The following is a 23,051-nucleotide window of genomic DNA, read 5'->3' on the forward strand; positions in this document are numbered from 1 at the left end:
TCATCTTCAAAAATATTTTGTAGTCCAATTCTTGATTTCCCATGACAAAAAAGTATAAAAAAACTTTGTAGAAACATCTTTATAGAAGATATTTGTAACATCTGTTAAAGTTTTTAGAATTTCATAAAATTATTTGAAATTTACTCAAAAGTAAAATGTTAAATAAAATTGAAACATGAAATTAAAATTTTTTGAAACCTAAACTAAACCCCATCAATATAAGATTAATTTCATTTAGTTAAAAAACGCAAACCATTTTTTAAAACAAATTAAAGATGACGTGACGAAGGTAAGCTGTTATGACATATAAAGTTTTATCATTAAATATTTTTACCTAATATAAAGTTTATTGTTAAATATTTATTGTTTCATGAATGTTAATTTTTTACAATTGTTATTTTGTTCATTTTGTCCAATGTTTTTATTATCACTGGTTTTTACAGTTACTAAATGTGTTATTAGTATTTGTTTTAATGTTTGTTAGTTACACAAAATGCAAAATAAATGCCCCCCCCCCTCCTCCACCTCATCTTCTCTTATTGGTTTTGTCAAAACTAAATTATATTGATGTCACTGTCATTTCTGCTTACTTTTATGGATCTAATTTTTAATGTGTCAGCAAACTTTATTGTGCTAACCCTTGCCTATCTGTGCAATAAATGTTGTTAAGACTTCTCCAATTACAAAACAAAGCAGAGAAATGTCAGTAAAAATAAACTAATAAGGTACATTACGTTGTTATTATTGCCCAGTTGTTGTTTTAATTTTGTTTTGTTTTACAAAGCTGTTACACAGTTAGGGGAAAGTGACTATATTCCAGCCACACCTTTACAATTTTTTCCAAAAACATGTTAACAAATTTTTTTCTAAAAACAAACAGGCCTTTATGACAATCATGCACTGCTAGAAAGATTAAATTTTCAGTTTTGAGAAAATTACTTTAGTCATTTTTATAAATGACAATTTCTTAGAAAAATACAGATAATAAAAGGTACAAATTTGACTAAATTAAAGCCTCTATGACCAAAATTAATTCAGGTAAATGCGATATAAATCTAATTTCAGCCAGTGTAAAAAACAGTTCCTCTGACAATACACATTATGAAATACAATCACAATAAGCATTCATAAAAAAAAATAAACTTGCTGATAAAAGTTTAAACTTAATTTGTATATTTTCAGAGATTGTCTTGTACCCTTTTGGCTGAGATCAAAAAAATGTATACTTGCTCCCCTGTAAAAAAAAAAAAAGAGTTTTTTTAATTTTATTTTATTAAATGTTCAAAATAATGTCCATTATTATCTTTATAAAGTTGCATCCTTTTGAGCCATTTGTCAAGCGTTTTTTTACTCTTCTTTGGGTATACTTTGAAGTAGCTTCTTTATGCGAGTTTTTTGACTTTCAACATCAGTATCATCATCAAGATTTTTTTTTTATCACGTTGAATAGCCAATAATGGGATGGAGCTAAGTCTGGTGAGTATGGTGGGTGGCGAGTTATTGTAATTCCAGCTTGGTTTAGACAATTTGTGGCGGTTTGAGTCACATGGGGTCGAGCATTATCATGGAGAAATTTGAAATTTTGAGTGCCTGTTTTAGGTCTTTGCTTATTTATTTCACATATAAGAGGTTTCAAACAATTTTTTATATAATATTCGCTAGTAATGGTGTCTCCCTTTTCAACAGAACCCAAATTAACAATACCTGTTGTTTTAAAGAAGATGTAGAACATGTTTTTCAGCTGAAACCTGTTGCATCTTACTATAGTTCTTGGACTTTCACCTTCTTGGACCCAACTAGCGTTAGCCGACTTGTGTCCAACTTGTAACTCAAATAAAACCACAACTCATCCCCTGTAATAATATCAATAGTCTCCATGAGTCGTTTCTGAAAAGGGCTAAATTTTCCTTACATACTTCAACTCTATTCTTGCGATTTTGATCGGTTAACTCGTGGGGTATCCAACATGATGTTAATTTTCTATTTTTAAATGCGTTGTGAATGATTTCATTGATTGTAAAATGAATAATCGATGTCAGGGTTTCAATTATATGTGTTAAATACTGATTTTCTTCAATAATGGCTCACACATGCTCAATATTCTCAGCTGTATGTGTGGTTTGAGGGTGCCTTGAATGAGGATCATCTTCAAGACTCTCTCTACCATCTTTATTTGATGTGCTATATTTAGGAGCTTGGTCACCATGAGCTTAAACTAATTCATCAGTTATGGCTTGTACTGAAACTGGGTTTTAATATATGCTCAATATTCAAATTTTTCCATTTTTAAATTTTTTCTTTTAAATGTATATAATAAAATTTAAATAACTTTTTTAATAAACATTCAAAATATTTCAACAAGTACTTAAAATGTTCATAATTAAACACAGTTTAAAATGATATATAAATATTTAATTATTTCCTGTCTCATTGTATCTTCTTAGATGAAGTTCTATGAATTTTTCTAACGACCTAAGTACAAATAAAAATAAAAAACACAGAACTAGGTTGAACAATTTCAATAAAAATCTATTATATGCAATATAATAATCAACTGTATATTAAATCCCTTTAAACATCAATCTGAAGATATTTAAATAGAGCATAACATTTATATTTATAAAAAGATTAACATGAAATCATAACACAACTCTGTTCATACGCACAAAAATAAAAATATTCAATCAATATTTAAAATTAATCTAAAGACATTTATACACTAAGATGTATAATACACACTGCTTTTTGAAACTTTTAATTTTTTAGCTCATTTTTATCACAATTGTTATCCTTTTTGGTATATAGCAATGTAGCTTTTGAAAGCTATATTGTTAGGCATCTGCATTGGGGCTCTTGGTTCAGTGAAGGCTAGAGATAGTGTCTCAATAAAAATAATTATCTTGAGCAGACGTTAAATGCATTTAGCTACTGTCTTGTAGAAGGCTCCTAGGCAAAAACTTAAGGGGTAAACAGATTCTCTCTGTTGACCAGCCTCACACCCCTTCTTCATCTATAATACATTGTTTCCAGTTTAAAATGTTGAATGCTGGATCTTCTTGACTCAATGCACGGGTTTTCCTTGTGACTGTGTTTTGATGACTATACAACTCATCTATTATCTCCTAATGAAGGTATAGCTCTAAAACTCAGTTTTATGGTTCTGGGGCCGGCTGGTAGTCAGGTTTCCAGAACTCTGTGGTACCTCTCAGAGAGGCTGATTCCATCAACAGCTATAAAATATCAGAATACTAATTGTGCTATGTTGCACATGGAAGATGTCCCTGTTCGTGTGTGTTGTCGAGAAAATAGAAAAAATTAAACCATCTGTAAAATTTACATAAAAAGTATGAGAAGGTAAAATAAATTACCAGTTATTTAACATTATTTGAGTTATTTACAACGGGCATAGGTCATATCAGTGTAAGGCAGAACCATTTTCTTTGACATTCCTATGTTCAACATAATATGTTTTTAGTTACTGACACAAAATAATAACACTTCATCATACTTTAAATTGACGAAAAGCTAAAGCTAATTTCTTGCTATATATTTTTTATAACATGAACTTTAATTAATTATTAAGATAATATTGTATAATATAAGTGAACTTATATTATACAGGAGTTATTAATTTTTTTGTATCCCCTTGATTCATTTTTGTTTAAAAAAGAAAATTGTCTTTAAAATGTTAAATTCGCATAACTAAATAAATTTATTAAAAATAAAATAGTTTATTATAAATAACTAAGCAATTGAGTACAAATACGTTTCAAACAAAAAAAATTTAATTTAAAATCAAACATGTGTATAGCAAATTTAAAAAAATATGTAAACTTTGATCTTTTATATTGTATTAATATGTCATATGACAAACCTAAAATAGAAACTGTAACAGATAAGTAGACATACAAAAATAAAAACAAAAAACAAACTGGAAAATAATTTGCTTGCTTTTCGGTAACCTGTTGTCATTTTAAGTTTTAACCTGTTGTCAACTTAAGTTGCTGTCATGACGCAACTTGTCGGCAATGTTTTATGACGTTATTTCATGTTGGCTTTTAGTAAACTTTAGTTTAATTTAAAAGACATCACAATAGATTTAAAATATTTTAATTAAAAAGCAAAATAACAAATGCTTCAAGGAGCCAAACTATAAATATTAAAGATAAAAAATCAAATTGAGATATAAATAAATTGCATTTATATAGCTAAATATATTGTCTTGGCTTATAGTAAATTTTAAAAGCAGTGAGTTCAATAAATTAAACTACCAATTAATTATTTTTAACAATAGAATGTAGCATCATTATATTATGATAATTGGGTAATGAATCAATTTAACTATATTTAAGTTTAATTGGTGAAAAACAAATAAAGTTTTAATTAAAAAAGACCAAAACAAATAAAATATACAACATATATTATTAAAAAAAAATTACAAATTAAAAAAAATAAATAAATTACAAAAATAAAAAAATAAAATCACCGAAGAAAAAACAGCAACAAAAAAGTTATAAATATCTTTACTGATAGAAAACATTTACAACCTTTGGGTTGCTGTTTTTTCTTCGGTGTCTCCCAACACCCTGGTATGGATGAGCCCTCAATTTGAAGGATGGCTCATCTATACCGCCATTACTACACCACTTATTGAAAGACCTCTCGGAGAGAGGCCCTGGGTGTTGCGAGCGATAATTTCTGTACTGCTCAAATGTTAACGAATTCAAAATCACAAAAGCTCTCAAATGTTAACGACTCTAAAATTACAAATAAAAGGACATAATAAAAATTATAAATATTTGCAATTTTGTTTAATCAAAATATAAAGCATAACCTCACCATTTTCACAGGATGAAGAGGATGCTAAAAATATTTTTAAAAAAATGAGAGTAAATTAAGAAGGGTCACAGGGTTGTGAACCAATTATGGCAACCAGCATCACCCCTTGGAAAAAATAGAGAATAAACCATAGGATCTAAGTTGGCAGACATACTTGATATAGTTTTAAGAGGATGACCTCTTGGGTAAAGAAATTTTTAAATGCAAGAACAAATGAGTTCTCTTCACTAATAGTAGTTTGCAATTGAAACATTAAATCATTTAAGCAAAGATCATTACCACATTGTTGCATTCTAAAATCTACTGCTGCAAGTGCATCATAGATGTATAGTTGACGATATGTCGGTCAGACATCTTGATTTGGCCTAAAATTACCTATATGATGAAAAACATGACCACATTTTCTAAAACATGGCGACTCGTTATTCATGGGTTGAACTACATTAGCTTTAAATGAAGCAAAAGAAAAACAGGCATTATAATTTCTAATATATTTAAAAAAATTCAGATTGGCATTTCTATCTTCATAGTTTCCTTTAAATAAATCTAAATCTTCTAAATCTTGTGGAAATAATGAAGGTTGCAACAAAACTACCTTTCCATTATAGCAACATAAAAAATGTGTTTCATCAGGAAATTTCTTAGCACCACAATGCTGACAAATATAATTCATTTCTCCTAAATAATAGTAATCTGAAATAGTATTACTTCTTGCTATACAATAGGGTGCCCACTTTTAACCTGACCAAAAAAAATTCAAATGCACCCTCAATCATCCTTGTTTGGTCCCAGGACACACCAAAAAATTTTTTAGGTGAAAGGGTTCCAGTACAAGGTATTTTCATATCAAGGTTCCATGGAATTATTCGTCACCCCCCCCCTCCCTTTCGGTGTCCCTAATTTATGAATTGAATAGTAGAAAATTGTCCATTTTACATTTATTTTTGTTCTGAAAAAAAAACTTTCATTTTAGAGTTAATACTTGTACAAACTTGTCATTTACAACAATTAAAGACAAATAAAGTCAAAAATCATATTAAAATTACATAAAATCACTTTTTTTCATGTCTTTTCCAACCTCTTTTTGGTTTATTTGCATGGAATCTTATAAAAGACCTTCGTCATGACTTTCAGCCACAAATTAAGATGTCTTATTTTAGATATGAAATGAGATTTTTTTACAAAAATTGAAATATTGTGTCTTGGATGAATAAAGTCAGATTCAAATATGTTGTTTTTGGGTAATTCCATGTCAATTGAGCCAGAAAATTTCAAAAATGTCACCATACATCTCAGATTTTGCTGAATTTTATACAGTTGAGAGTACTTAGTAAAACAAGAAATTCTTGAAAATTTTAGCTTCTAGCTCCAAGAGGATCCTGAAATATGATCATTTTACTTTCAACTGATCATGGCCAGGCCCCTCTTGTCCTCTCAGAATTGAGAACTTTGTTTAAAGGTTCCAAGTCACATAGCTTTAAAAATATTTGATATTTTGACTTAAAAATTTGTACCTGGCTATTTTCAGGGTTGAAGAATCCAATGAAATAATCAAAAATATAAAAAAATATTTTTAAGTACCTGTAATTATCAATTTAAATAAATTTAGGCTATTTTTTATATACCTGATTTTGGTGCTCAAGAAACCCACGTGGCCTTGATGATATCAAAAAAAAATTTTTACACATTATTCTAAATTTTATGATCTTTCACAAAACAAAAGAATTTTGATCTGCAAGTATATGGATTTCCATATATGGATAACGGGGCACAGGCCCCTCTTTTTTGTAGCGGAATCTTGCAATACATTTTCCACTACCTTTCAGACTAGCTAGAGCTATGAAAATTTCTGTATTTATGTAGTTTCGATAAACGAGCATTTTAAAATTAAAAAAGAGCCCAAGAAACTAGGGGAAGGGGCTGGGGGCATGTGCCCCACTTTTTTGAGCAGAATCTTGAGATGGATTTTTCACTATCTTCCAGATAAGCTGCAGCTCTGAAACTTTCAGCATTTGTGTAGTCCTGATGAACATGCGTTAAAATTGTTTCAGATCAGATGACCAGATGGTCCATGGGGCTGGGGCACCTGGGACCGTGCCCCACTTTTTTTCTTGAAAAAAATTTTTTTTTTTTTTTTAAAACACATAAATGTGTCTTAAATTTAAGATAACTTTGAAAATATTGTATTTAAAAATTTTTATTGCTTTACACTTGTTCCGTTTTACTTCATTATTTACAAAATAAAATACAAAAAAAAGAAAGTCAAGATAATGTTAAGATTAGCTTAGATGCATCGACGGTCAAAGTATAAAAACGTCCATTTGTTGTTACAGGTGCATCAATTATACAAGTTATGTTGGTAATTGGCACCCAACACTCATCTACTCTAGATGGCCAGAAAAGTTTATTAAAAGAACCATGCGGGTGCATGAACGTTACCATAACATCTTTCTCTATATTATCAATTTCATTGATCATACCAATCCAATCAAACGCATCATATTTACACATAATGAATTCACCCAATTTCAAGGCATCAATGTTAATTTGCTGATCATTTTGAGAACTTTGAATTTCAGAAAAAGAAAAAATGCCTGTTATATGAACATCTTCACTTGTTCGTTTAAAGCTAATAGTAACTATAGATTCTGGTTTAAATTGATGATAGCTCCTAGTTCCAGGAATTGTTCTACTTAGCTCAAAACGTGTTTTCAAAGTGGTGCGCAATTCTGTCAGTCTTTCTTTTTCAATCTTGAAAAACATAATCCCTTTAATATTGTTAGTACAGTAGTCAAACATTTTGTTACAATTCAATATCTGGTCATTTATGGACCTTTGTAGACTTGCATTTATAGTTAATCGTTTTACAGTGCCACCAATACCATCACATGGTGACTTACCATGGCTTGTAGCAAAAAATGTCCACTCTGCATCAATGTCAAAATCATTTTTATTGAGACAGATATTGTAAAGGTTTTTGTAATTTTTATACTGTGCAGCACAACCATCAGAAAAATAAAGAACCTTTGAAATTTTAGGATGATATTCTTTTAAATAGTTAACTATTTGTGTTTGAACTTCATACACAAAACCAGTGCCATGCTCATTATTATCTGACATGAAGCAAAACGATTTTTCTTCAAATTGGTCATTTTCGTTTAATAAATAAAGGGCAACGGGGTGCAATGTGCATTGACTTTTGCACCAATGGTAACTTTGGATTTCATCTTGAATCACAAAAGTGAAGTTTTCTGCAAAGTCAACTAAGACAATACAGCAGTCTTTTGCTAAATTTTCCTTTTGTTGCTTTAGATATCTTGCTTGACATTTTGCAATGTAGGAATGAGCTGTTAACTTGTTTATTGCCTCTGATAACATCAATTTGTATTCTTCCATTGTTGTTGTCTGATAGATCAATGTTGTTCTGTCTGTTTTCTGCCACTGATTGAATGACACCTCCTCGTCATTGTCAATTAGTTGTGCATCCAGAAACTTCTTTAAAGAAACTATACCTGGACAGTTCGGACATCGATGAACCATACACTCATTACTTGTCACATCACAAACAACTTTTGTCATCAGATCTTTGTAAGTACATTTTATTTGTATAGCATTGGTCAAGAGTATTGCATTTTGATGGAGGGTACAAACACAAACAGAATGAGTGCCTGATGCTCCAACAGTTATACACCATTTTGGTCTTAAACTGCAAAACTTAGAAAATCCAATAACTTCTTGAGGGTATTTAGTTTTAAAAGAAACATAAAGTTCTTTAAGATTACATAAAATAAGGCGCTTTTGCATGTGTTGTTTTCTACCAATACTTACGTAATCTTTTTTACCAGGCATTTGTCTAGTAAATTCGTCATCATGGTATACATTGTTGACTCTATTTAATGTTATTTCTGAAAATATTTTTCCTTTCTTAATGCCTGGAACTGAAAAAATCCCACTTATTTTCTTTAGTTTGCGCGCTTCTTTAATTTGGTATATAGTGACGTTGAAATATCTTACAGCAAAATTTCTTGACCAAGACTCAGGTGTAAATGTTAACAACTGAATTTTAGTTTTTTGGTCAGAAACAATTAACTTTTCTTTTATTTCTGCTGCTAGTTTGTCTAGATCGGCGCATTTACTTTTGTCAATAATTTTCGTATGAGGAATTTTATGTTTCAGTTCTTCTTCCCTAACATTATATACTTTTGAAATATGCTTTTCATACTTTAACATTGTTTTTATAACTTTACTTTTAGCAACAGATAACCGTTGATGCTTTGGAATGCTATGAAGTTTTATGGGGGATACACCTATTGTTTCCAAACTAACATTTAATGCCTCTCGTGACTTTTCAGAAGTACCACATGAAATAGATTCTTCAAGTTCACAATTATCTTGTTCATGAAATTTACTGATTATAGCATCAAAGCAGCTCCAACAAAGTTGATATCCAGGCACAACATTTGGAAAATTAATTCTTAATTGTTTTGCCATGTCTAATGTTATTACATGACTCCCTGAAATGAAAAGAACAATTTGATTTTAGTAATTACCTATCAATATGAAAATTATTTATACTTATTTCAATATATAATGCATAACCAGATCAGCTTTTTTTCAAACTTTTATAAACTAGTAGATTTTAATTTCATTATTCAAAAAAGATTTTACAATAATTTTTTATCAACAATATTTACCTTTGATTGCTTTTCTTTTTGATTTATGCTTGTCCAATAAATTACAACATTTTGCGTGCTTCTTTTCAAAGTGTGTACCAAAAATCTTTGCATGATGAAGGCAGATTGTTAAAATTTTATCATCTGTTATTCCAGATCTCCAAATAAATTCTTCTCTGGCATCTTCTCTATAGCAATCAAATTTCTTTAAATCAATCTTTCTACAATAACTTAGTTTATGACAAGTATCATTTAACTTTTTTCCAAAATCACATGAATCCATTCTTACTTTAACACTAAAAACAATTTGAGATTAATTTAAAAATGAGCAACCAATAGTAATTAATTTAATGAAAGCAACTTAAGCAATCACTATGGTAATACAAAACTAAACAGTGATTGATTTCTTTTATCTTACTTTGACAAAAAAAAAGTTTAATTATACTCAATTTATTAATGTTAAAAATGTTAATGATGACTTTAAAAGGTAACAAATTTCTTCTATACTAGTGTAATGACATGTTTTTTGTTTCTGTTAACAACTTGCTGTTACCATTTTAGAATTAGCAAAATATATTAATCTTTTTTAATTCAAATTTTAAATTATACAAAATAAAATTCTGTTAAAATCATTACTTTAGACTGTTTTTAATCTTATACATGCAAATCAAAGTTCTTATAAACATTAAGTTTCTTAAAACATTTTTAAAAGATTATTGAACATAGAATGGTCAAAACCAAATGGAACAAATATAAATCACAAAATTTGGGAAGCAATGTTATCAATGTTTCCTAAATTTTTGGGAAACATTGATAACATTATTAAACATATGAAATGTTTAACTTTGTTAAAAATGAAAATCTAAAAAAAAATTTGAAGACAATAGTTTTAAAGTTATCTTAAATAAGTTTTAAAGAAAAAAAAAATTTTTTTGAGAAAAAAAAGTGGGGCATGGACCCAGGTGCCCCAGCCCCATGGACTATTTGGTCGTCTGATCTGAAACAATTTTAACGCATGTTCATCAGGACTACACAAATGCTGAAAGTTTCAGAGCTGCAGCTTGTCTGGAAGATAGTGAAAAATCCATCTCAAGATTCTGCTCAAAAAGGTGTGGGAAATGTGCCCCCAGCCCCCTCCCCTAGTCTCTTGGGCCCTTTTTTAATTTTAAACTGCTCCTTTATCAACACTATATAAATACAGAAATTTTCATAGCTCTAGCTAGTCAGAAAGGTAGTGGAAAATGTATTGCAAGATTCCGCTACAAAAAAGTGGGGCCTGTGCCCCGTTATTCATATTTGGAAATCCATATACTTGCAGATTAAAATTCTTATGTTTTGTGAAAAATCATAAAATTTAGAATAATGTGTAAAAATTTTTTTTTTGATATCATCAAGGCCACGTGGGTTTCTTGAGCATCAAAATCAGGTATATAAAAAATAGCCTAAATTTATTTAAATTGATAATTACAGGTACTTAAAAATATTTTTTTATAATATTGATTATTTCATTGGATTCTTCAACCCTGAAAATAGTCAGGTACAAATTTTTAAGTCAAAATATCAAATATTTTTAAAGCTATGTGACTTGGAACCTTTAAACAAAGTTCTCAATTCTGAGAGGACAAGAGGGGCCTGGCCAAGATCAGTTGAAAGTAAAATGATCATATTTCAGGATCCTCTTGGAGCTAGAAGCTAAAATTTTCAAGAATTTCTTGTTTTACTAAGTACTCTCAACTGTATAAAATTCAGCAAAATCTGAGATGTATGGTGACATGGCCTGGCTCAATTGACATGGAATTACCCTTTTGCAATATTTTGTCATTGTTTTAGCCGCATTAATGCTTTATTCAAATAATTGCTTTTATGTAAAATATTATAAGACCCTTTCATTTAATACTTTTCAGATTATAACAAATTTCTTAAAATATATAATGGCCAATAATGATGAGGGATTTCTTCGTAAATCTCCAAGGACTAGAAATGGACAGAGTAATGTAAGAGAGAAAAATGAGGAGAGCTCCTTGGTAACTACATGTTGCAGAAGTCTTCCTCCAATGAGATATACCTCTCTTAAGACTAACAGGGATTGTCAACTAGGAACCTCAGGTACATCCTTCAACATAAGTTTAGCTCCACAGAGAACTAATAGGTGTAAAAGAACAATCTACATACTTCAGCATCCATTACATATGTTTGCACCAAACAGGTAATATTTTAAGATTTAATTAAAATAAGATTTAAAATTGGCTTTTTTTAGGTAAAAAACTTTTGAAACAAATATGTATTTGTTTCAAAACTTTTATATATGTTTAGACTACCCACACTGGGAGAAGTTTGTCATCGAATATATTGGCTCAGGTCAAGTAAGAATAATCAAAATGAAAAACTATCCTGTGCACAAAAGACAATGTCAAGATCTAAGCTTTGCATTGGAGAGGACTGTACGAAAAGTAACAGGGGAGAATTTACTGGAGTATGCATTCTGAGAGAACTGTTAAGTATTTGGGACAAGGGTGGGTTTGATTCAAGATTTCGGGTTACAGAACAAGTAATGAAGAAGAAGCTTGAGAAATCTTATGAACGTTACAAGAAACCGTGTAGTCTTAGAACCCTTATGGAAATAAACAAGATGAAAAAAGAGAAATATAAAGCAAAAACAGAGAGTTTTATAAAAGAGGCAAACTGTGTTTTTCCTGTTTATAAAACAGACATCTTAAAACTTATAAGAGATGACGAAAATAGAGATAAGCAAGCAAAGACAAAAGATATTGAGTTCCTGAAGAGAGCATTCAAAGGTGAAATGGTTAAGTTTGACACTGGGAAAGATAAATCTTATCAAGAAAAAATGATAGACAAGGAAAAATGAGTGTTTGATATGATAGAAAGTATGCGTAGAAAAGAACAACATAAAAAAGAAAAACAAGAAATGTCAAGGAAAAAAGATATAGAGAACATAGAAAGGATGAAAGATTTTGAAAATTATCTTCAAGTGGTACGAGTGCCACTTTTTTGGCAAGGCTCAAGTTCACTGACATTGAATTTGAGCCTTGCCAAAAAAAAAGAAGATCAGTAAATATAGAGTTTACATGTAGCTTTCAATGAATGATGTTCTTGACAAGTAAGTTCCTTTCTTGACTAGGTACAAGGTCAGTGTTTAAGCTGAAACTTCACTTCTGTCCTCACTTTTCAAGATTGGTGGTGTTGATCTAAATACAGTTCCACTATCAAAGAGTAGTCTACATAGAAACTAAAAGATTGTGATTGAAAATGAAGCTAGAATAGTGAGAGAAGAAAATCTGGACAAAGTTCAGGGTTTAAAGGTCGTCATTCATTTTGATACAAAACTGGTCAAACACTATCGAACTGACCAAAAAATGTCTGAAACTATAGAAAGGCTTGCTCTCAGTATATCATCCCCCCAGGTCAATGAACCCTTAGATTTCTTGTTAGGAGTTCTAGAAATTGAGTCATCTAAAGGGCATGATCAGGCTATAGCTATTCAGAACATATTAGAGAATTATGAGCTCACTGACCAGATCATTAGTTGTAGTGCAGATACAACGGCCTCTAATTCTGGAAAATACAAGGGGACGAAGTTCTTGGTGGATCATGTGCTTAAAAGACCTGTGCCTTGGCAGCTCTGTAGGTAAATAAATGTTTTGATATACATATTTTAAAAGTTTGTTGCACTAAACTGTTGCAAAGTTATTACATTTTGTATCCTTTGAAAATTGATCTTTAAAGGCACCATATATCTGAAAGGCATATTTCCCATGTAATGGATTATATTCAAGGTTCAAGAAAATCTCCATCATGTGCAATATATAAAGATTTTCAAAAAATCTGGCCAGAAATGAGAGAAAGGGCAAATAATGTTGATCAGTTGCTGTTTTTCAATTATGGAAGAGAGGAGCATATGGTAGGTACTGATTTTCATAGAAGGGTATTAGATACTAAGAACTTCTGCATAACAGCCCTAAAACAAGATTGCTTTCAAAGGGGAGATTATAAAGTTCTTTGTGAGCTAATAGTCATTTACCTTGGTGGCCATGTACCTGGTTTCCAGTTCAAACAACCAGTTGCCCACCATCAAACAAGGTTCATGGCTGATTGTCTATAGTTGCTTACAATGCAACTGACTTTAAAGATTAATTTATAGTTGAATAATAGTGAGATAGATATACTCGAACTGTTAACTGACTTTATTGTCACATTTTATGGAGCACACTTTTTAAAGTCTCCTCTGGCGGCCCAGGCTCCATCACATGATTTAAATGCTTTTAAGCTAGCTTATGAAATCATGAGCAATAAGCTATATATATCCAAGTATGGTCCCTTGGGAAAGCTGCTCCATGCAAGCCTGGTCCAGCATAGTTAGTACCTGACCCCACAGCTAGTTATTCTTTCATTAGCAAATAGACATTTAGAACTGAAGGAAAGAGCTGGACTAGTTCAGAAGCTGCTAGGTTTCAATTGTCAGCAAACTGATGATTTTGAACGGGAACAACCTCAACCTCCAACTCATGTGGTTTCTATGTCAGTTTTGTCCAACTTTATCACTAAGGATTCCTGGCTGCTCTTCACATACCTAGGTATAACTGCAGGAGTAATCAACACATGGATAAAGGATAACTTTGAATATGATTCCTACAGACATTTTCAACATCAGATGGAGAATCTAGCAGTAGTAAATGACAGGACTGAGCGCCATATAAAACTTGTGAAAGATTTTGTGGCTGAAAATCATGAAGAAAGACTTCTACAGGATACCATGCAAGTTGTGCAAAAAAACCGAAAAGAGTTTGGAAAAGACAAGAAAAAAAGTGATTTTATGTAATATTAATGTGATTTTTGTCTTTATTTGTCTTTAATTATTGTAAATAACTAGTTTCTACTATTCAATTCATAAATTAGAGGCATCGAAGAGGAGGGGGGGGGGCATATAATTCCATAGAGCCTCGCATATGAAAATGCCTTGTACTGGAACCCCTTGACTTGGAGACCTAAAAATTTTTTGATGTGTCCTGGGACTAAATTAGGATGATTGAGATAGGGTGCATTTGAATTTTTTTTGGTCAGGTTAAAAGTGGGACACCCCACTATACAATGCCTCTTTTGTATATAACAGCAATTCTAGCATTTTGTTGATTATTTATTTCATCTCACCGAAGCCTATCTCTTTCATTTCTGCGACAATTATTTTCAACTCACCTAACCAAGTTCTCCTCATTTGGGTTCGATTTATTTGCTGCTTGCCGAGCAGCATTTTTAGCATTTTGTTGATTATTAATTTTATCTCGCCTAAGCCTATCTCTTTTATTTCTGCGACGATTAACTTGCCTATTATAATTTCCATTTTCTAAACTAATATCTGCTTCTAGCCTAATATCATCCATTTAAACTTCACTTTTAATTGAAAGTAATAACAAAAAATCTTAAACGAATCCTGAAGATTGTGATCTTTTCTATATAATTTTTTTCTACTCTAAATAGCACACAAATAATTTTTATATATAACAAACTGTCATTTAAAATAAATTATACTATAATCTTATGACTTTAAAAAAATATATATCAGCTAGGAGATGTTTGAAAAAAAATTAATTTATAATTTAACAAATAATGATAAAAAAAATTATTAAAAACATGCAATTCTAATAATAAACATACTGCTAACACAGAAAATTAAAAAAAAAAAAAGCGTTGTAAACCCTTTTTTGCAAACTTAAATATTATTTCTTCAAAAAAATTATTAGTAAACGTTTTTAAAAAATTCACAAAACTTTACAATATTTTATTTTTTTATACCACATAAATACATCATCTGATAAGAAAAACATTATAATAAAATAACAAAAATAAATACAATATAAAATACAAAAATAAATACAAAATAACAAAAAATGAAAATCAATGTACCTTATAGAGAAAAGCTGTTGTGATTTACCAGAGTAGTAGTTGTAAAATATTATTATTTCATGTTAGCTTTTACAAAATAATTTATGCTGGAACATTTATTTATAGCAAAATCATGTAGTAAACAGCGCTAAAGACAAAAAATCAAATTGAGATAAAACAAATTGTATATATGACAAAATAATTTCTCTTGGCTTTTAGTGAATGATTAAAAGTAGTGATTTTTAATAATAAAATTACCTATTTATCATTTTTAACAATAGAAACCAACGTGAAGGTAAGCCAAATGTCTATCAACTCAAAAGATAATAAAAAAACAACATCACAGCAACAACATACAACAATAGCACACACCATAAATTAATATAATATGCATATAACATAACTTAAGTAACATAACATTCATATATAACAGAACATAAGTAATAACATTATGCAAAATGTTATTAAAATACATTATTATGTATTTTTAGAAGAATTAATTATAAAGGCTTGAAAACACCTAGACCTGAAGCAGTAACAGTTTGACACTAAACACTGTTGTGCAACCCTTTATTATAAGTACATCACTTGGCTGGCAAGGTTGACAAATCTTGCTTTACACGTTTACCAAGTCACAGCACTTTGAAAACATGGAAACAACATAATATAAACATATGTACCAACTATAAACACAATAAATGTGTTTAAATATGTGTAAAAGGTGAAATATATACCTTATATACATATTTAAACACATTTATAAAATAATTATATAACACATATTAACACATCACAAACACTAAAAAAACACTCTACATTATTATAAAAACACATTGATAAAACAACTATAAAGCACATATTACTACATACACATACTTATCAAAAAAGCACATATACAAACAATAAACATGTGCAAACAAAAAATTTTAAAATGACGCGAGAAAATTTAAAAAGGTTCAAAGTAAACAAAATATATATATATACAAACAATACTCTTTACCTTCATTTTTTTTTTTTTTTCCATAAGAACTCTAATCCTCATAACAAAATTTAACCTTTACATACAATAACATGTGACATGCCATGTCAGTGTTGGCAGAAAAATTTTAATTTATTTTTCTAAATTTTCTAAAAAAGAACAAAAATAGTTAGTAGGATCACAGGAATTTCAAAGTAGTAACCAATTTTATGGAAACAGCTGAGACTAATTTGAGTTCGGCTGTCTCATCTTGTGATCTTAGTGTTGATGGCTATCTTACTTTAATTCGTAAAGACTCCAATAGTCGTATGCTTGGCCTGGGTATTTATATTCGTAAGAATTCACTCATTTGTTGGGAAACTAGGTTTGAATCCACAGACTATTCTTTTATGTGCCTTTGTTAAGCATAACTTCACTCTATCGTCTTTCTCTTTGTTCTATATCGCTCTCCTTCATCTCAAGATTGCACTCTTTTTGAATTTTTTTTTTATCTAATTGACCAAGCCCTCTCTTTTTATCTATAAGCCAATATTGTTGTTGTTGGTGACTTTAATGCTCATCACACTGAATGGCTTGGCTCTAGTGTCAGTGACTCAGCAGGCGTTAAAGCCCATAACTTTCGTCTTTCTCAATCCCTAACTCAAATAGTCAACTTTCCAACTCGCTTTCCAGACAACCCAAATCATTTACCTTCTCTACTTGACTTATGTCTTGTTTTTGATCCTATTCAGTGCTCAGTTTCTCCACATTCACCCTTCTGATCACGGTTTGATCTCTCTAAAACTATTACCTCATTCTTCTTCATCATCAGAATCCCCCTATCATTATACCTCTTACAACTACCTTAAAGCTGACTGGGACTCTTTCCGTGATTTTCTTTGTGATGGCCTTGGGTAGAAATCTTTTGTCTTTTTGCTGACAAATGTGCTTCTTGCATAACTTATTGAGTTCAGACTGGCATAGAATCTTTTATTCCATCTTGACAATTTCAAGTCTAGCCTCACTATTCTCCATAGTTTTCGTGACATTGTGTTGCAGCAATGCAGCACAATTTGATGAATACTGTGAACCATTACTTAACTATTAAAATGTGATTGAAATCGAAACCATTACTTCCATATCTATCAGCAAAACAATTCTCCAGAAAACAGACGTCTGTTTACTATTGCTAGGAATCATTATAAAAAGGTTTTGTCTAATGCCAAAGCCTGCTATTCTCAGGTCATGAAATCAATTTCTTCTCAAAAATTAGACTCTCATGACTACTGGAGAATCTTTAACTGTACCTATAATAAGGGCAAATCTGTTATTTTACCTCTCTTGCATGGTTCAGATTTTGTCACCACACCTAAAGACAAAGCTGAATTGCTTGCTAAGAAGTTTTCATCAATATCATCTCTCAATTCCATTAGTTGCGTTCTACCTGATATAGCTGATAAACAGGTTGATCCATTGCTTGACATTGGTATCACTCCAGCTTCTGCATCTAAAGTGATTTCCTGCTTAGACTTTTCTACAGTTTGTGGTCTGGACAACATACCTGTTATATTCAGAAGTGTTCTCCAGAGCTATTGTCTATATTTTCAAAACTATTTAACAAGTGCTTATTAGAGTCTTATTTTCCAGCCTACTGGAAAGCGGCATCTGCTATCCCTGTTTTCAAAAATTCCCTTAATAATTTTTTAATTTATATTAATGATCTTCCAGATATTCTCACGTCTAAGGTGGCATTGTTCGTTGATGATACTACCATTTATTCTTGTCTTGATAAAAAGTCAACACTCTCTGATTGCTTGGAGGGGGCATTTGAGCATGAAAAAGATCTCACTTTTGCAACAGCATGGAATTCTTAATGGCTGATGAACTTTAACTCAGATAAAACTCCATTTTTTTCAGCTAATTGTTATCGCAGCAATTTAGATCTTCCTATATTTATAAACAATAATGTACTCGATGAGTCAACTACCCTTCATCTTCTAGGATTAACTCTTACTTCATATCTTTCTTGGAAACCATATATCAAATTGCTTGCAAAATTAGCATCTAGTAAGGTTGGATCTCTTTATTGTGCTCGCCACTTTCTTACTCCCGATTTTATTCTTTAACTCTATAAATCTCAAATCCGTCCTTGTATGGAATACTGTTACCATATCTGGGGTGGATCTTTCAATGATGCCCTTTCCTATTTTAGACAAGGTGCAAAAACGCATTGTAAACATAGTTGGACCTGCTCTTGCAGCCAACCTCTAACCATTGTCATATTGCCATAATATTGCTTCTCATTCTCTTTTCTACAAATAATGGGCTGTGCTCTTAAAAGCTAGTGTCTCCCGTACCATTTACTAAATTTATTCTCGTGTTTCTCGTCATTCATTCTTTTACTCTGGCTGTTCGTAAGTGCTTCAAAATTTCTTATTCATTTAGTTTTTTTTCTGAAACATCAGTTATTTGGAATTCGCTTCCTTCATCTTTTAAGTCGTCTGTCAATGTTATCTTGCTCTATAAACTTCATCTTTTCTCTTCCAGTATTTTCCCACTCTAATAAGTCTTTTTGGAAGTGAAGATGTTGAAAAAAAATAATAATTCTCTAGTCTTTACAATTTACGCTTTTCTTTTTTCTTCTCTTTTTAAGCCTTTCCTTGTATCTTCTTTAATTATGACTTCTTAGAAATAAGTTCTTCTTTAAATTTTTTTTTTTAAGTCTTGCTCTTTTTAAAATCTACAAATAATTATTATTTCCATCTCTAGGATAAGATGAATTGAAAAGGTGGGGCAATGTGGGGAAAAATATTTTCATATTTAAAGTCATACATGGAACATACCCTTTTTATAATAAAAGTCATACACTAAACATAGCCTTTTTAAATTAAAAGGCTTAAATCTAATAACATAAATATTTTACAAGTGTGACTTTTTTTTTTGTTACTTGTGAGCCTAATTTTGGCTCTTGTCTGGAATAAGGTTTAGATTTTTTTATTACTACAAGCTTACCTTACTACAAGCAATCTTTCAAATTTTATTTAAAATGTAATACTCATATCTAGGTTTTATATTATATAATATATTATAGTTGCAGTATATTATGGAATGCTAGCTTTAGCTTTAATTTCCAGACCTGTAAAATCTCAAGTTCTTGAATGCTATTTTTAAGCTCGCTTGCAAGGAATTATTTTAACTATTTCAAACACATTTAGACGATTAGAATATTTCTCAAGGAAATTTAAGAAAAAGAACTACCAGCGTATAATTTTTTTCTTTCTTTTTACCTATTAAGTGGAGAACATTATAACTTTGAGTGAAAAAAAACAACGTGTTTTTAGGAAATTTCGACTCAAACTTTGTAAAAGTTCTAGCTCTTTTGATTGATAACCAATCCAAATTAAGGATGTTTTTAAATTTTATTTAAAACAATTTGAAGCAAACCGACTAAGCAAAATCCCAATGATGTTTAAAAAGAGACTTTATAAAAGTCTTAAATTCTGTACAAACAAACAAAAAAACTTTAAGAATTTTTTTTAAAACACAAGCAGAAAACAAAAATAAGTTTTCATTTATTTTATTTTATTTAAAATCAAATTTATAGATTTTCAAAGATGAGATTTTTATAAAAATTATCGATTTAACTTTTATTAATTCGCCTTAACTACGTCGAGCAAGACAAATACTAAATTTAAAACAAAAAGTTCGATATGGAAATCGGTCACTAACAATTCTGCTTTTTTGTATTTATCAGATAAGAGCCTTAATATTATGCGGACGCTTTAAAGATGCTTATTTGGAAGCCGTAAAAAAAGACTTGGTTTTTGAAATCCAAAATATACTTGATAACGCAAAAAAAGCACAAAACCAAAAGAATATGGTGGAAATTTGCGAAAAATGGCTAAAAGCTTATCAAGAGAAAAAAGAAAAACGTTTCAACGAAGCTACAGGATTATCAAAAAAGAAATAATATCAGATCAACAAAAAAAAAGAACAAATCAAATAACGAATGAGTTGAAAATTTTTTACTATTTATTTTACGATTTTCTTGATAAATATTTTGTATAAGCATAAATAATCTTATTTGTTTTTAATTTCTTGATTGTATATTTTTTAATCTCCCGTGTAAATTATATATATATATATATATATATATATATATATATATATATATATATATATATATATATATATATATATATATATATTTAATTTATAATCACAAATGCTATAAAGTATGATAGATATTTTGAATATTATTTTATATCGTTTTTTATTCATTTTGCTGTTCTTAATTGTTAGTTTTTTACCCTGAGCGTATGCCAATGTGTGAGACTACCAGTTTCGTTTGAAGAATATTAACAAAAATTTTTAACAAAATCAATTTATTAGCATACTGATAGAATTTGCATACTGCCAGAGACGGATCCATAGGAGGGTTGGGGGAGGGGTTTCGATCGCCAACTTATAAACAACATTAAATATATAGATATTCAAAACAAAATTATACATAAACACTCTTTACTTATTTTTGAATGGTTCTTGCTTTGCCAATTAGTTTTTAAGATGGCAAACTAGAATTTAATTCAAGAGAACTTTTTGAATTATACCAAGTCTCTGAAAATGACATGACGTCGTGTGCAATTTAAAATACTTAAAAATTCTATCAACTTTTCAATATATTGCTGCATGCTTCTAGATTTTACATCTAAAAAAGAAAATAATTACTTTAAAGTCAAAAGATTTCAAAAATGATGCGTTAAAAAGAAATATTAAAGCTTTTTTTAGATAAGTTTTGATAATATTCTTCTGAAGAAGGTCGAAGCTTAAACTTTCAAAATCCTGATTGCATAAATATGTTACCATGACCGCATAGTAGAGCAGAATAGTTTCAATTTGTCCATTTTGCAAAGACAAAAATTTGCATGTTAAAAGATTTTTTAATTGTAATGTATGACTGTGCTCCTCCTTATGCACTTGTTTTGGTAGCAAAAAATTGTCCCTCAACTCTATTGAACTTGTTAGATATCACTCTTTTATTTAATTGATAACTCGTTTGCGCGAGCAAACTATATTTTATTTAATCGATAACTTGTTTGCGCGAGTTATTTTTATTTGTTTTTAGTGTTAAAACCGCAGTATGTTTAAAATTCCCGCTTTTTACGAAAACTTTTCTGTAGTTATTTTTTAGAAATGAGTAAACAGCTAGCCCTAATATAATTGGTAAATACGAATTTTTTTTTTTTAACTAATCAAAATTTAAGATTGATAAGAAGAATTGCAAAAACCATAAAAGAGAATTTTCTTAAAAGTGAATTTACATTAAGAATTCAAAGTTTAAAAAATAAGGCAGCTTTACTTACTAAATTTGCAGCTTCTATTTTTTTTTTCTACAACATGTAAGTACATTTTCGATTTAATTTAAGGCTTTAAACGAGGTACAAATAAATTTAGTGATACAAAATGTATCACTGTAATTTATTCCGTATTTTACACCTCCAGGATGGCTCAGTGGTACACTGGCAATTTCTTAAAACAAATTTTTCGATTTCGCTTATACGTTTTCTCTCAAGCAATAGAAAAGAGTATAACTTTTAATGTAAAGAATGTTATCTCTTTTCACATTGATGTATTTTTCCACATATATGTTAGAATAAAAATATATTTGATGCTTTTAGCTATCTTAAAAATAGTATCTTAAAAATAGTCAAGAACTTTTTAGTTAAAAATATATAAGAAACCTAGCTCAACAATCAGTCAACAAAACAAGTTGGAAATCAAAGTTTTTCAGGGTAGAATACAATAGTTTGGTTAAAACAAAAATATTAAGCTAATCCGAGAACGGAACACCATACCAATATGCATACGGCCAGGCGGTCTCTGGTAATAATGAATCGAAATCTAAAAAGACTCTCAAGTTAATAATGTCAATGAAGTTAACAAATTCGGATACGAAAATTAAAAAAAATAATAATTTAAAAAATGACTTTACAAAAAATATGAATGAATCTTTTTCTAATAACTCAAATAAATTGTTAAATAATACCTCCCGATTCTTTACAAATGCTACTTAATTAAAAAGTGAAAAAATAAATGAGTTAGAAACTTACAAACGTGTCAATTCTTCTCCTCCAGAAATAATTTAATCACAGAATTATGGATTAATCCCCAGTAAAATCCAGTTATTGAAAATTATACTATCTACAGAAAAGCCACGAATCAGACCCACATGATAGTATGAATATTTATCTCAAATGCGATTGTAGCCAAAAAAGTAACGAATCCAATATTTCTATTTCATTGGACAAATATGGTGCACTGTTAATTTTGGTGTAAAGTACATAGTTTTTGAATTCATTTATAGTTAATTGCGTTTGGAATTGATGAAAAAAAAAGTCACAAAAACTTATGTAGTTGTAAATAAATTAAAAAGTTCTAATTAAATTTGTGTTAAGGAGATGCTTTGTTCTGTAAGTATAGAACAAAGAGACTGGGACTAGTTGGCAGAAGGGGTAAGTTGACGAACTGTGTTTATTTTCATAGTCTTTCATCAGAAATTGCCAAAAATTAAATAGAACCTTCCTAATAGACCATTTCATTTTTCACTGTAGTATTGTTCGCGCGTGCGCACGGGAGGTATCGGAATTTATGTGTTTTTTGGACAAAAACATAAACATCGCTTC

The 23,051-nt window shown here is 29.9% G+C and overlaps 2 protein-coding genes across 3 annotated transcripts in view; one reads left to right on the top strand and one right to left on the bottom strand.

The window, feature by feature from the left end:
• The window catches only part of LOC100197921 (zinc finger FYVE domain-containing protein 26), a 109,365-nt gene extending 88,900 nt beyond the window's left edge, over positions 1-20,465 (top strand). For both annotated transcript variants that reach the window (XM_065813966.1, XM_065813967.1), the window contains exons 33-34: positions 239-289; positions 20,123-20,465. In XM_065813966.1, the coding sequence (XP_065670038.1) occupies positions 239-289; positions 20,123-20,338 (267 nt within the window). In that variant the 3' untranslated portion in view covers positions 20,339-20,465. The remainder of the gene's footprint in view (positions 1-238; positions 290-20,122) is intronic.
• Positions 6,991-10,442, bottom strand: LOC136088889 (uncharacterized). Its single transcript, XM_065813965.1, has 2 exons — positions 9,534-10,442; positions 6,991-9,353 (listed from the first exon to the last, which is right to left on the bottom strand). Exons 1-2 carry the CDS (start codon positions 9,793-9,795, stop codon positions 7,102-7,104), a joined length of 2,514 nt encoding a protein of 837 aa, XP_065670037.1. The 5' UTR covers positions 9,796-10,442; the 3' UTR covers positions 6,991-7,101.
• Positions 20,466-23,051: the final 2,586 nt, after the last annotated feature.

The sequence above is a fragment of the Hydra vulgaris genome, chromosome 12 (assembly GCF_038396675.1).
Source record: "Hydra vulgaris chromosome 12, alternate assembly HydraT2T_AEP".
Lineage (NCBI taxonomy): Eukaryota > Metazoa > Cnidaria > Hydrozoa > Anthoathecata > Hydridae > Hydra > Hydra vulgaris.